Source organism: Patiria miniata, unplaced genomic scaffold, assembly GCF_015706575.1.
Source record: "Patiria miniata isolate m_02_andy unplaced genomic scaffold, ASM1570657v1 HiC_scaffold_19, whole genome shotgun sequence".
Taxonomy (NCBI): Eukaryota; Metazoa; Echinodermata; class Asteroidea; order Valvatida; family Asterinidae; genus Patiria; species Patiria miniata.
The window spans coordinates 11,153,466-11,166,999 of record NW_024037057.1 but is presented as its reverse complement, the minus strand read 5'-3'; the positions used below and the strand labels follow the sequence as shown (position 1 = coordinate 11,166,999).

Here is a 13,534-nt window from a genome sequence, read left to right as displayed (position 1 = left end):
TTTTGAAGGATTTATTTGATGTTTGATTCTTTACAAATAGTTGTTTAAAAGTTTTTAAAAAATTGTACAATTAAATGCAACACCTTTATTAGAAAAATGTCAGTGACAATTGTAGTTTCAAAATAAATTCTTCGTTGATCTCATTCTATTGTTTAATAATTTATTTCTAAAACTACACAGTGTTTCCCCCTATTTTCACAGTAATACCGAAGACGTAAAACAGAAACTGCATCTCTTTGTCTGGACTTCCCACTCAAAAAAAACCAAGACACTTTACTTTGAACTTCATCCCGAGACATCAGTCACATCTCTCAAAGAAACAATCCAGAAGAGAATTGGTGTTGAGGCACGATATCAACGTCTGTACATCAGGAAAAACTTTCAGGTATAATTTGAAATATCCCATCTTAGATATTGGTGTGATGTGATTTTCCAAATGGTAATATAAAACGTAAAATCGGACATTTAAATATTTTAATCAATGTTATTTGTATTGATGATACACACACGTTAAATACACAAACACATTACAATTAATCTCTCCATACTAAATTAAACGAACATAATTTCAATTCACAATTAACGAAAATCCACTGTGTTTCCCCTGATCGTTTAACTTATTTTCAAACAATATTCACTTTGGTAGCTCTTTGACCTACTCACACTTGAGGAGAATGGTGTCGGCAACGATGAAATCATCTCTCTCCATCTTTCAGTAGATGGTCCAAAGGATGACAATGTATCAAAAGGTAAACTACAAAATGTGGGAATATAATTTTCAATTAAATAAACTGTATCTTTATTTGATATATTAATAAAGAAGAAAGGTGCATTTTTTGTTTGTTTTAGCTTTAGGTAATAATATAATTTCTTTACTTTGGTAACTTATACGGTGGTGGACGCATTTGAGAATGTTTCACTAAAGGTAATCTTTATTTTGATAGACAAAGCCAACATTGATGATGAGTACCTCAAGGACTTGTCTTCGAAAAGTGAAACATCATGGAAGGAACTAGCTGAACATCTAGGATATGAAGAAGCGGAAATTGCAGACATCCAATCCAGCAACGAAGGCAGCAATGAAGCTGGCCGTCACATGCTACTCACTTGGTGGGAAAAAACGACAGATCACGACGAAGCAGCCCAGAAGCTGAGACTAGCATTGGAGGCCATTGGGTTGACTGATTTGGCCCAAAATGAACCAGGTACGCTAGAAGTGAGGAACAATTTTTTAAATCACACCTCACGCATTTGACAGCAAATAGGCCATTACAAAACCTGCTGCTAAAAAAAAAAACAATTAGAAATACTATGATGCACTCTGTTTTCCTGCTTGTATTAGTAACGAATGAATCAAGAGACGAAGCAGCTGGACCCGAGCCAGACAGGCGTCAAGATGCAGGAGTTGACGAGGAGAACAAAGATAGCAAGGCGGCATCAACAAAGGAAAAGACACAGAAAAAGTAAGACATTTGTGAGTTAGACAAACCTCGGCGCATCTTGTAAAACGTGATTAAATGCTGCTATTTGTACTGCACATTGTGTTTGAAGAATTACCTAGGCATCACATTTTATTTTGTAAAGAACTAAACTTTTTATTTGAAAAAAAAAAACAATATTTCCTCACTTAAACATTGGTGTACAAAAATGGTTACAATAATGGTCCATGGTCTTTACTTTCATTACTATATTGTAATTGCCAATTCAACCTAATAAAAGTACATTAACATGCAAAACATGTTTTTCTGACAGTTTCTTCATCCGATGTCACCTGACACAAAAGCCCAGAACGCTTTGTTTTCAATTGGATCCAGAGACATCTGTCTGGTGCTTAAAACTTATATTAAACGAGATCATCAGTGTCCATCCTCAACAACAACGATTGTTCATCCGAAGAAACTTTCGTAACTTCGAGGTAAAAATGGCTCCACATTTTTCAAAATTACCATGTTGTAAAGTATCATTCAATATTTCATTATAAAAGAGGCCGTGGATCAGAAGCAGCAGTATCATTTGCGTACAAACGCTGCTCTGATATCGGTACAATTATGTTGTTGCACTAAAGTTCAGGGAACAATAAAAACATAATTACTGGGGGAAATGGTTGCTTAAAGACCAAAGATTTTAAATAGTCTCAATTTTAAAATTCACCACTGAAAAAAAATGTTTCCTTCATTATGTTTTAATCCAAACTACGAGACTTTCGTCTTTAAAAGACCTCCGTTTAAGTTAAGAGAGTATTTTGTGAAGATCTGAAATTTAAAAATGTTGATTGGTTTCAGCTTTGTAACTTGCTGACACTTCATGACTATGGAATACAACAGGACGAGAATATCTCACTCCGCCTGTGTACTGATGGCCTACTGGGCGGTGGACCAAAAGGTAAAGTAAAATAATATATCTTGGGATGCCAAATCCGCCTATCAAACTAATCATGCCTGAGCACATACGTTTTTATGTCGCCTTAACAAAGTTTTTTGAGACACTAACCAGTTTTAAATTCTGTATGACCCTACGGTCATCATATCGCACAACTTCTCCGATTAACTAAGTGACCAGTTTGATACTTAGTTTCCTATTTTATTCCGAATATATACCTTTTTTTTCTCGAAACATTCAGGGTAAAATACGGCGCCCAGAAAATGTCCAACTTCAAACGCGAATTACTCGAAACAAGGTTTTCGCTTATTCGTCTGTATGTCAGCTCTGCAACGATTTAATACCCGAGAAATAGGTCTCGGGAAAGCTACATTGTATTTCGGACTCTTCCCAGGCATTGATGAATACAGTTTGGAGTAATATATTTTTTTTTGTTCTTGTAGCGGAAATATCAGAGCTGACTCTCTCCGATGTCGCCGGGAAGCTTGGTCACGATTGGAAGGATCTTGCAATACACCTTGGCTTCACATCCGCAGACATCTCGACCTTCGAGGCCGACAACCCAGGCAATGTCAACCATCACACATTCCAGATGCTGGTAGCATGGCGAAACAGGCAGCCGACCATTGGAGGTCAGATGGACGTGTTGTGTGCAGCATTGGCCAGGATCGACAGAAATGACATCGTCTCGTTCCTTCAAGGTAAGTGTGGCGGTTATCAGAAAATTAAAGTTCTCTTAAGGTTCAATTAAAAGTTCCAAATTTTATTTATTCGATTGATTTTTTTCTGGCGTTCAATAGCTGTCACTTCATTGGTGTTCACTAGTTCAGTTGATTAACTTTTCACTTGATTCAGATCAGTACTTTTCACTTGATTCAGATCATTCACGTAAAAACTGGAAAATAACCAACACAAAGGGATATAAAAGTACATGTACATTTTCATGTAAAGTGGACATGTGGAATACATGTAATTAACATGTGGGATAATTTGACATGTTGCTCCCAAAAACATGTTATTATATAACCCCAAATAAATCCCAGGTTTATAATAAACAAGAAGAGGATTTATCATACAATAAAACCCAGAATGATACCCAGATCTAAATCCATTATTGACCAGGGGCATAAAACTGTAACGACTGCATGAGGTGCAGTGTACATGTGTCGTTGAAATATCGCTAAACAAACACATTCATATAAACTGATTTATCGAGCGATTCATGATCCTCAAAACATTACAAATGACATTATTCAATGACTCAAAATTACCTCACAATAATTCTATGAACTATAAAATATATTGTAATTAAATAACCATTGTCCCTATGTCAAGTTTTGAGGAAGAACCTCAATTGTTTGTAGTCGAAATTCGCTAACGATTCACAAAATGTGATCAGACGAAGATAATGTACGATGCACAGAACATAACAGCGCCACCATGCGGCAAGAATTAACAAGGCGCAACTGCCGACACAGTAAGTCTGTTTCAGTGTTGTAACTATAACAGTGCGCAATGCTTTAATGAACCATACTTGTTGCATGATAAACCAAAGTGGTTAAAATTTCTAATTCATTTTCCACAGGACTACGAAATGTACATATAACTGGTACATAAATTATGTTTTTCACCACAAAATGACAGTCGAGTATGTCTATATCAAACGCGTAAATCTGTATTATTAAACGATTTTCAAATCCGTTCTATCGTAAGGCTCGTGCAGTTTGCGTTTTATCTTCGTTCACATAGTAGGACACCTACAGGGTGTGTCAAAAACAGCGGAAACAAACCAAAAACATCATAGTTCATATTTAAAAAAAAAATAATAATGACAGGAAATATAATAATTACAGGAAAACCAATTTCATAATCTACTTCTCAATTAGGCAAAAACCAATATTACTTTATCCGTTCAAAGAATATCACCAGTTAAACACAATGACCATAGAACCTCTTTCGTCCAAAATTGTCTTCAAACATCACCAGTGATACAATCTCGGTTTCAAAGAAAAAAAAATTAACAAAGTCCTTTTGAAGGCCCGTCTTAAAAAAAATGGAGTTTGTAAATCATATTGTTTGCCTAGCCAGAGTTGTTCATAAAGATATTGTGTACTACAATTTACTAGGACGTCACAAGAAATCAGAGCAGCCCGTTGGCTCTCAGCCTGCTGATGATGCTGGTACTTCCACCAGGCCGTCTACAAGTCAGATCCCCCAAACATCAGGAGTTACATCTAGGGAGGAGGTTGGCACTCAGCCTGCTGATGATGCTGGTACTTCCACCAGGCCGTCTACAAGTCCGATCCCCCAAACATCTAGAGTTACATCAAGGGAGGAGGTTGGCACTCAACCTGCTGATGATGCTGGTACTTCCACCACGCCGTCTACAAGTCCGATCGCCCAAATATCAGGAGTTACATCAAGGGAGGAGGTTGGCACTCAGCCTGCTGATGATGCTGGTACTTCCACCAGGCCGTCTACGAGTCAGATCCCCAAAACATCTGGAGTTACATCGAGGGAGGAGGTTGTCACTCAGCCTGCTGATGATGCTGGTACTTCCACCAGGCCGTCTACGAGTCCGATCCCCCAAACATCTGGAGTTACGTCAAGGGAGGAGGTTGGCACTCAGTCTGCTGATGATGCTGGTACTTCCACCAGGCCGTCTACAAGTCAGATCCCCCAAACATATGGAGTTACATCAAGGGAGGAGGCTGGCACTCAGCCTGCTGATGATGCTGGTACTTGCACCAGGCCGTCTACAAGTCAGATCCCCCAAACATCTGGAGTTACATCAAGGGAGGAGGTTGGCACTCAGCCTGCTGATGATGCTGGTACTTCCACCAGGTCGTCTACGAGTCAGATCCCCCAAACATCTGGAGTTACATCAAAGGAGGAGGTTGGCACTCAGCCTACTGATGATGCTGGTACTTCCACCAGGCCGTCTACGAGTCGGATCCCCCAAACATCTGGAGTTACATCAAGGGAGGAGGTTGGCACTCAGCCTTCTGATGATGCTGGTACTTCCGCCAGGCCGTCTACGAGTCAGATCCCCCAAACATCTGGAGTTACATCAAGGGAGGAGGTTGGCACTCAGCCTGCTGATGATGCTGGTACTTCCGCCAGGCCGTCTACGAGTCAGATCCCCCAAACATCTGGAGTTACATCAAGGGAGGAGGTTGGCACTCAGCCTACTGATGATGCTGGTACTTCCACCAGGCCGTCTACGAGTCAGATCCCCCAAACATCTGGAGTTACACCAAGGGAGGAGGTTGGCACTCAGCCTGCTGATGATGCTGGTACTTCCACCAGGCCGTCTACGAGTCAGATCCCCCAAACATCTGGAGTTACATCAAGGGAGGAGGTTGGCACTCAGCCTACTGATGATGCTGGTACTTCCACCAGGCCGTCTACGAGTCAGATCCCCCAAACATCTGGAGTTACATCAAGGGAGGAGGTTGGCACTCAGCCTACTGATGATGCTGGTACTTCCACCAGGCCGTCTACAAGTCCGATCCCCCAAACATCTGGAGTTACATCAAGGGAGGAGGTTGGCACTCAGCCTGCTGATGATGCTGGTACTTCCACCAGGCCGTCTACGAGTCAGATCCCCCAAACATCTGGAGTTACATCAAGGGAGGAGGTTGGCACTCAGCCTGCTGATGATGCTGGTACTTCCACCAGGCCGTCTACGAGTCGGATCCCCCAAACATCTGGAGTTACATCAAGGGAGGAGGTTGGCACTCAGCCTACTGATGATGCTGGTACTTCCACCAGGCCGTCTACGAGTCAGATCCCCCAAACATCTGGAGTTACATCAAGCGAGGAGGCTGGCACTCAGCCTGCTGATGATGCTGGTACTTCCACCAGGCCGTCTACAAGTCCGATCCCCCAAACATCTGGAGTTACATCAAGGGAGGAGGTTGGCACTCAGCCTGCTGATGATGCTGGTACTTCCACCAGGCCGTCTACGAGTCAGATCCCCCAAACATCTGGAGTTACATCAAGGGAGGAGGTTGGCACTCAGCCTGCTGATGATGCTGGTACTTCCACCAGGCCGTCTACGAGTCAGATCCCCCAAACATCTGGAGTTACACCAAGGGAGGAGGTTGGCACTCAGCCTGCTGAGCGAGGTTTCGGGAGACACTCTTCCTTATGATCGTAGATCCGTAGACCATTACGAACCATATGTTAAAGTTAAAAAAAAATGTATAACTTCTAAATGCTTCATGGATTTTGATGAAATTTGAACACAGTGATCCTTGAGTAGGAAGACATAATTCTTCATTGGATTACTGAGGTCAAAGGTCATGCAGGGGTCATTAGTTGTCATTGTGCCAATATGCTTTAAAAGTTTATTTGTATACATAATTTGATGGATTTTAATGTCACTTGGATGCAATGGTGGGGGGTACCTCGCAACTCTCCCGACATTAGAGGTCAAAAGTCATGTAGGGGTCGTTTCGTTGTTTAAAAATGCACGTGTGGTCCACGAACCACTTGTTGTTAATCCGATCTACTTGCAACTTGGCATGCTCTTAGACCCCAATCTGAAGACGTGCACAGAATCATGACGTCACGATGACGTCATTGTTGGTTTAGTGACACATCCGTTAAGATGCATTCTTTGCAGGCCAATATCTCCTGAAATATTTGTCTGATTGGGTTGAATCTTGGTATGTACCTATTCCCGGATGCGATATATGCAAAATTTGAGATGACAATATCATGACGTCATATGTGATTTTATATGGATGTTGTAACTTTAAAGTGTCTCGCCATATCTCACGAACGGAGCACGCGACGATCTAATTTGTGTTTGTTATAGGTTTTAAGGCAATACACACTCGCACAAAAATGAATAAGTGTGTGACTTCCTGATATGACGTCATAAAAAGAAATTCTTTTTTATGAGCGTGAATTAGATCGAAACGAAACTCGGCAGACAGTAAAGGTATTGTCATTGCTATGCAAAATCAGCATTTGTGTCATGAAGACGTCATGGGTTGATCTTATGCGATTTTTTTTAATGTTACATTTTTGTCCTGCTTCGGAAATTTGACACTGTTTTTATTGTATCAAACCAACCTTTTACACAACCAAAGACCGCAATATACATGTAAACGTTGTCGAGTGTCTTCGTGATGACGTTATCATATATGCGACCCTTTATTAAAGGTGAATTTCTCAAACTCGTATACAAGCCCCATTGCCTTACAACTTTGCAGGTAATGAAAAGTCAGGTACAACTCAAACAAGATGACGTCATCCAGTGATTTTATTTGATTAATGTTATTATTGTTATGAGTTTTAAACAAAATAATGAAAACTCCTCTAGAGCCACGAATCAGACAAAGAAAAAAATAGTTATGACCGAAAACAGAATCTTACTGACACATTATAGTAAATAAAGGAAAAACAAATCTGTTACACTTAATGTTGACCTTTTGCTTCCAAATACTGTGAAGTCATCAAACTGGAAGTGAGGTGTTATCAATAAATACACTTTTACTTACCATATTAACCTGGGTTATTCTTACTTACTGCTAAACAGGTACCACTAAATCACTTTTCCTTCCCTGTTTTTAATGATGAAGCCATTAACCGGAAATAACTTGTACGCTTACCTAAAATGTACGTATACGGAAATTGATCCTACCACAACAGATGATTTTTTTTCAAAACAAAACAAATGGTTGTACTGGAATAACAAACTTCTCTGATTTTTTTTCTGATCTAACAAAAATATTCACGACTTAACTAGAACAGTTACTGGGCAGTGTGTTATGAAATATTTGTATGCCCGACCACTCTACGATTGTATCTCAATAATAGTGTAATTACTTTTTTGATGTCGACATTTACAATTCAGTATTACCTACAATACATGTTTTTAGTAAACCACCATTGAATTGAATGGAATGAAATTGAATTGATTTGAAATATAGTTTAAAGCTCTGGCAGGAGCTTCTACATGTCACTCGGTGGTCGCTTAGTCCGTCGGTCTGTATGTCTGTTCCCAAAAATCGACCAAAACTTGTTGACCAAAACTAATTGACTAATTGACCAGTTGACTAATTGCCATACAAACGTTTTCGGAACACGGGTTTTGTTTCTATTGATGCGCATGCGCGTTTAATTTGCATACGATTGTCCCCACAGATTTCCCAAAATAAACCCCCCTACGTTTCCCATCAATTATAACTACCAAGTTGAATAAAAAAAAAAGCAAACAAAATCTTTGTTTATGAACAGTATGTAAATAGAGGCAAAATATGTGGAGTTATGTTATGGTTGCGTGGTATTTTGTGTAGTGATTGGACGGTAGACAGATGGAGGAGATATATTGTCCCCAAAAATTGACCAAAAGTATAGTTGTCCATATGTGCCATTGGCGTTGCATTTTTCACCAGAGCTTATTGTCCACTTGCAATTGTTATTCTTGCTTTTGATTGCAGACCCACAAAGAGGTGGAGCCAGCATAGGAAACACCGGCACAATCAGCGGTAGCCACAACCCTGTCATTGTTGGTTCAAGTGGAGTTAATATTATCACTTTCAATTTGCCGTCGGAGAGACCAGGTAAATATAATCTTGATCGATACAATAAAGTAGTTTAATATCTTAGATCGAGTGTTAGTTTATTTTTTAGGGGGAAGGATCAGGGGATGGTATTAACATGAACATATTTCATGCTATGTACATCAGATTCGATTTGGGGAGGTAACACACTGAGCATACAGTATTTATACGTCGGTTAAGGGCAAAACCTAATTTGATTAACATATTTCACGTTCGAGAGAGTTACCACTTTTCTTTGGTACAACTGTGGACACAAAATGTGGGTGCTATTTATAGTGGTTAAAGTCTTGTCGTTCCTCTATGGGTGCAGACCTGTAAACAGGCCCAAAATTGTTTACGCGGGCAAGATCACACACACACACGCACATTAGGTCAAAATATTGGTACAGTTCGAGACCGCCTCGAAATGTAGGTATTGAGCTTAGGGCCTCAAATGGTATGCAGAACAAGTACATGTATGTGTGTGTGTGGGTGTACAGGCATTACATTCACTGTGTGGACTTCCGAACAAAAGATGTCCACATAAACCAGGTAGAGGAGACACTGTGCGGACTTGGGCAAGTCCACACAGTGTTTCCCCATTTCTGGAAAACAGGTTTAGAGGCATTTGGGGGTTAGGTTTATCCGTAGCAGAATGAAGAGAAACACTAAAGGGAATCATAGAAAAAAATTGGGTTGAAAGAGTTTTCACAGTTTGAGAAAAATGAGTTTTTTCACTGGTTTTTCTTAACTACACGAAAGCAATGGAAAGTCCACACTTGGTATGTAACGTAAAATGGTGTGTGTGTGTGTGTGAGTTTGTCTTACATACGCAGTGTGGACTTCCGAACAAAAGACGTCCACATAATGTAGGTAGCACCGACGTTGTGTGGACTTGCCCCACGTCCACACAGTGTTTCCCCATTTCTGGAAAACAGGTTTAGAGGCATTTTGGGGTTAGGTTTATCTGTAGCAGAATGAAGAGAAACACTAAAGGGAATCATAGAAAAAAAACTGGGTTGAAAGAGTTTTCACAGTTTGAGAAAAATGAGTTTTTTCACTGGTTTTTCTTAACTACACGAAAGCAATGGAAAGTCCACACTAGTCATGTGAAACAAGTATGGGTGTGTGTGTGTGTTCCTGCATGGCATTACGCCTGAGGACAGACAACAAAAGGAGCACAAAGGGGCCATTGATCCTCGAAGGAAGGTGCCTATTGTCCTCGAACGCAGGTTTGTGTGCTTAGTCTATGGGAGAGTGTTATATTACAGGGACAAAGGAAAACACAAAGCCAATCCTCGGAAGCATAGCAAAAAACGACGGTGTGTGTGTGTGTGTGCATTTATCCCTACTGCAGTACTATGCACGGGTTGTGCGCTCTTGTATGGCCTTACGATCGAGGACAGACACACAAAGGGAGAACAAAAGATCCTCTCAGTCCTCGTTCGTTGGGTCTTTTGTTGAAGCTGGTCCTCTATCGAACGGTTATGTGCTTAGTCTATGGGAGAGTGTTATATTACAGGGACAAAGGGAAACACAAAGCATTGTCTTCGAGCGTATAGATTTTTTCTTTTTTTTACCAAACCAGTATACATTTGCAAATGTAATCACTCACTAAAATATAAGGGGGCCTGTACCACTGTTTATACATGTCTTTTGTATAATCAATGTGGCTTCTCCGCCCTTTTTTCTTGAACAGTCATATTTTTAATTGAAACAACAGAAAACAAACACATGTACAAGTATTACTAAAACTTGAGACTTGCACCGTAGTACATGTACATGTACATGTTTATGCAGCTCTATAGGTTGTTTTTAGAATTTTGAGTCACTTTAGGATCCAATAGGCCAACTGTTCTCATTATTAAAAAACACAGAATGATGTCATGATGATAACTCAAATAACCATATTGTCTTTTGATTATTCAAAAATTCTTTTTTCCACGTAGGCCTTTTAAATGCTCAAAGGATTATGCTAAAAGGGTTTGCCTTTGAGAAATGTCTTGCTTAAGACTGAAAATATCCAGTCAGTGTGCTTAAATCATATACAATGACTTCCCAACAGAGAAGCCAAAAACAAAATTTATTATTGGATCATAGGCATCAATACATTACATGTCAATGAACATTCCATATGACCCAGGTAAGTTGATGTTAATAGAGTGGTGTTATGTCATGGAAATAGGCATGGTTGCGAGCCATTTGTGTTTTTTTATCACTACTTTTCTTGTTTCTTTTCAGAGTGTCCACGATTGACAATACAAACGGACGTCACAAGGAAGGGAAAGAAGAACGATGCCCTGACTGCTACTTTCTGGGAAGCCATGACTTCCTTGTATAAAAAGGAAGGAAGGGATTATATCCTTAGGCAATTCGTAGCTTTCTTAAACTCATGTGACTCAGAGCTTGAGGGAGTAAGATCTGGGTCTGTGACATTCGTTGTTTGTATCAAGAGTCGGGAGGGTCTGAACAAACTCTGGAGTATGTACACCACTGGAGAACTCGCCGAGAAACTAACAGAGATTCTCATCATGGATAAACCTACAACAGAAGATAAGAGTACGAGTGACTTGGCTATCCATGCGACTATACTGGAAAGCGATCACAAACGGGCTTGCAGATTCTTTGACGAGTTGGAAAAAGGCAAACAGAGAGGTACCTGAATACTATACAATAACCAGTCTCAATGACAAAAATGCAAACCTTTTTCTAAGTTTTGTCGAGCAACTAACCCTATCCTTGTTTTTTTTTTTTTTTTTTTAACATATGAAGAGGACTCAATGGGAATGACAGAAGCACAGTATACACAACGTGGAAAAAGTAGCACAGCAACGATGGCTAGTTCCGATCCAGCCGAACACGCTGCTGATACAGAAAAGCCGAAGGAGTCGTACATGACAACAGGTATATAATACAAAATATTGTCTAATGTGTAGATGGTGACACCAAGAAAATTGTAGTGCCAAAGCTAACGTTGGTACAGCTAACTCTGTAACGTTGGCGTCGATACAGAGTATAAATGGTTATATCATATGACGGTATTTTCCATTTGAAACCACATTAGGGCGATCCGATTAAACTGCGCATTCTGGCTGGACCAGACAAAGATCAAAAGTCCAACTTAGGTTCAGTTCTCGCCTATGGGTCACCTATACCCTGAGCTCCTTCCCCTCTGCCCCCTCACTAAGTACTGACACGCTCCAGGGCGTCCCTCAGTCAACTTGCATCCTTCTCAGCTTCACTGGTTTCGAGCTTCACCAGTTTGCATCCTCACGCCTCACCGCACCCATCCTTATAACATCGCATCATCGTTGGATCCCCCATTCTTCTTACGACGGGCAGATTATACTGTTCCAAACATTGAGTCCCTCCGGTTCTTTTCAGGACCACACATACTCACAAAGGAGATTTATTCACATGATGTAACCGCAAACTTATCTTGTCTTCTTAATGTTCTTCTGTTGAAGCTTGGCGAGTTCAGCTTCAACTTGGGGTCTCAGTGCTTATGGCACTTGTCTTGCCTTGAAGAACACTAAGTGAACATTATCTGGGTGAACAATATCTGGCGTGACCAGGCTGGGAGGGGAGCATTGGTAGATTGCAACATCATGAAGATCTTAAAAGCGAAATCGAGAAAGATGATAGAAGCGAAATCGGGACGGTAAAAGTTGCAACGAGCAATAAACAAAACCACTGCTACTCATAGGCAAACGAGATGGGTAAACCGTACGAACAATTTAAAACAAAAAATCTAATTAACTCCTCAAGTTTATTTCATGTGCTCTACCCATTACTTTGTTCAACGTTGTGAGATTCTTGCGCCTTCTTGAAGATTGTGAGATGCTGGATACTCCACTAAAGGAGTGCACACAATAACACAAATTGTTTTGTTCTATTTTTTTGGTGAAGGGCTTGGAGAGGGGCGTGAATCCCCCAGTATCCAACAGTACAAAAGTGTATCTGATAATGGCGTATGTAATGTCCTGAGCAGGGACAAGGGAGAAAATAATGTTCTGGGTGCTGTCCTTTAAAAATGAAAAAAATAGCACTTAAACAACTGGATGCAAGGTGTTTTTTTTAGCAACGCGCACCAGCGTTTTAAAACGGGAAATAAATACGAGAAATATAATGGACCAAACTTCGAAATGATTATGTAGCTAGATTACCCATTTTGAATTTTGTTGGGGAAATAACTACTTCAGGTCAAAAATATTACTTTTAGGGACATGAACATTTATCTTTTCATGCAAACCTACGAAAATAAAGGTGAGCATAAGGCAACTTTTGCCCAAAGAGCTGAAAAATGGCACCGCCCATGGTAGAATGCGCGTCTATATACGCATTGCCGATCTAGTCTCTTTATTCCTGTGGGGAAAATACGTTGAACAAAAAGGGCGTTATTAATTAATGTGGAAAAGTGTCATTTTCGTTTTCACGAAGGGACTGGCATCTTTACTAATTAATTTTGGCTTTTTAACCACTATATTAAATATAATTACTGGTTTCAAATTAACGCTTACCTATCAAAGAATTACGTCAAGGTTTTCTTATTGCATAAAGATGTTGCAAAGTAGTAGTTTTTGCAGTTTTAAAAACGA

At 40.1% G+C, this 13,534-nt stretch overlaps 2 protein-coding genes across 2 annotated transcripts; both read left to right on the top strand.

Annotated features, from left to right (window-relative positions):
• Window positions 1-481: 481 nt before the first annotated feature.
• LOC119725415 lies at window positions 482-1,467 on the top strand. The gene is made up of 4 exons (XM_038196820.1): window positions 482-490; window positions 647-749; window positions 945-1,205; window positions 1,343-1,467. The coding sequence occupies exons 1-4, from the start codon at window positions 482-484 to the stop codon at window positions 1,465-1,467; spliced, it is 498 nt and encodes a 165-aa protein (XP_038052748.1).
• A 247-nt stretch (window positions 1,468-1,714) lies between these two features.
• Window positions 1,715-5,016, top strand: LOC119725414 (the record flags this gene model as incomplete). Its single annotated transcript, XM_038196819.1, has 5 exons — window positions 1,715-1,915; window positions 2,283-2,382; window positions 2,823-3,080; window positions 4,506-4,810; window positions 4,945-5,016. Coding segments are annotated over 5 exons (936 nt in total), but the record flags the coding sequence as incomplete, so codon positions are not given.
• Window positions 5,017-13,534: the final 8,518 nt, after the last annotated feature.

Excerpts from the sequence above, each read along its gene's own strand:
- LOC119725415 (XM_038196820.1), top strand. Across the intron at positions 750-944 it reads GGATGACAATGTATCAAAAG|ACAAAGCCAACATTGATGAT; the intron begins GTAAACTACAAA and ends TTATTTTGATAG. Across the intron at positions 1,206-1,342 it reads TTTGGCCCAAAATGAACCAG|TAACGAATGAATCAAGAGAC; the intron begins GTACGCTAGAAG and ends TGCTTGTATTAG.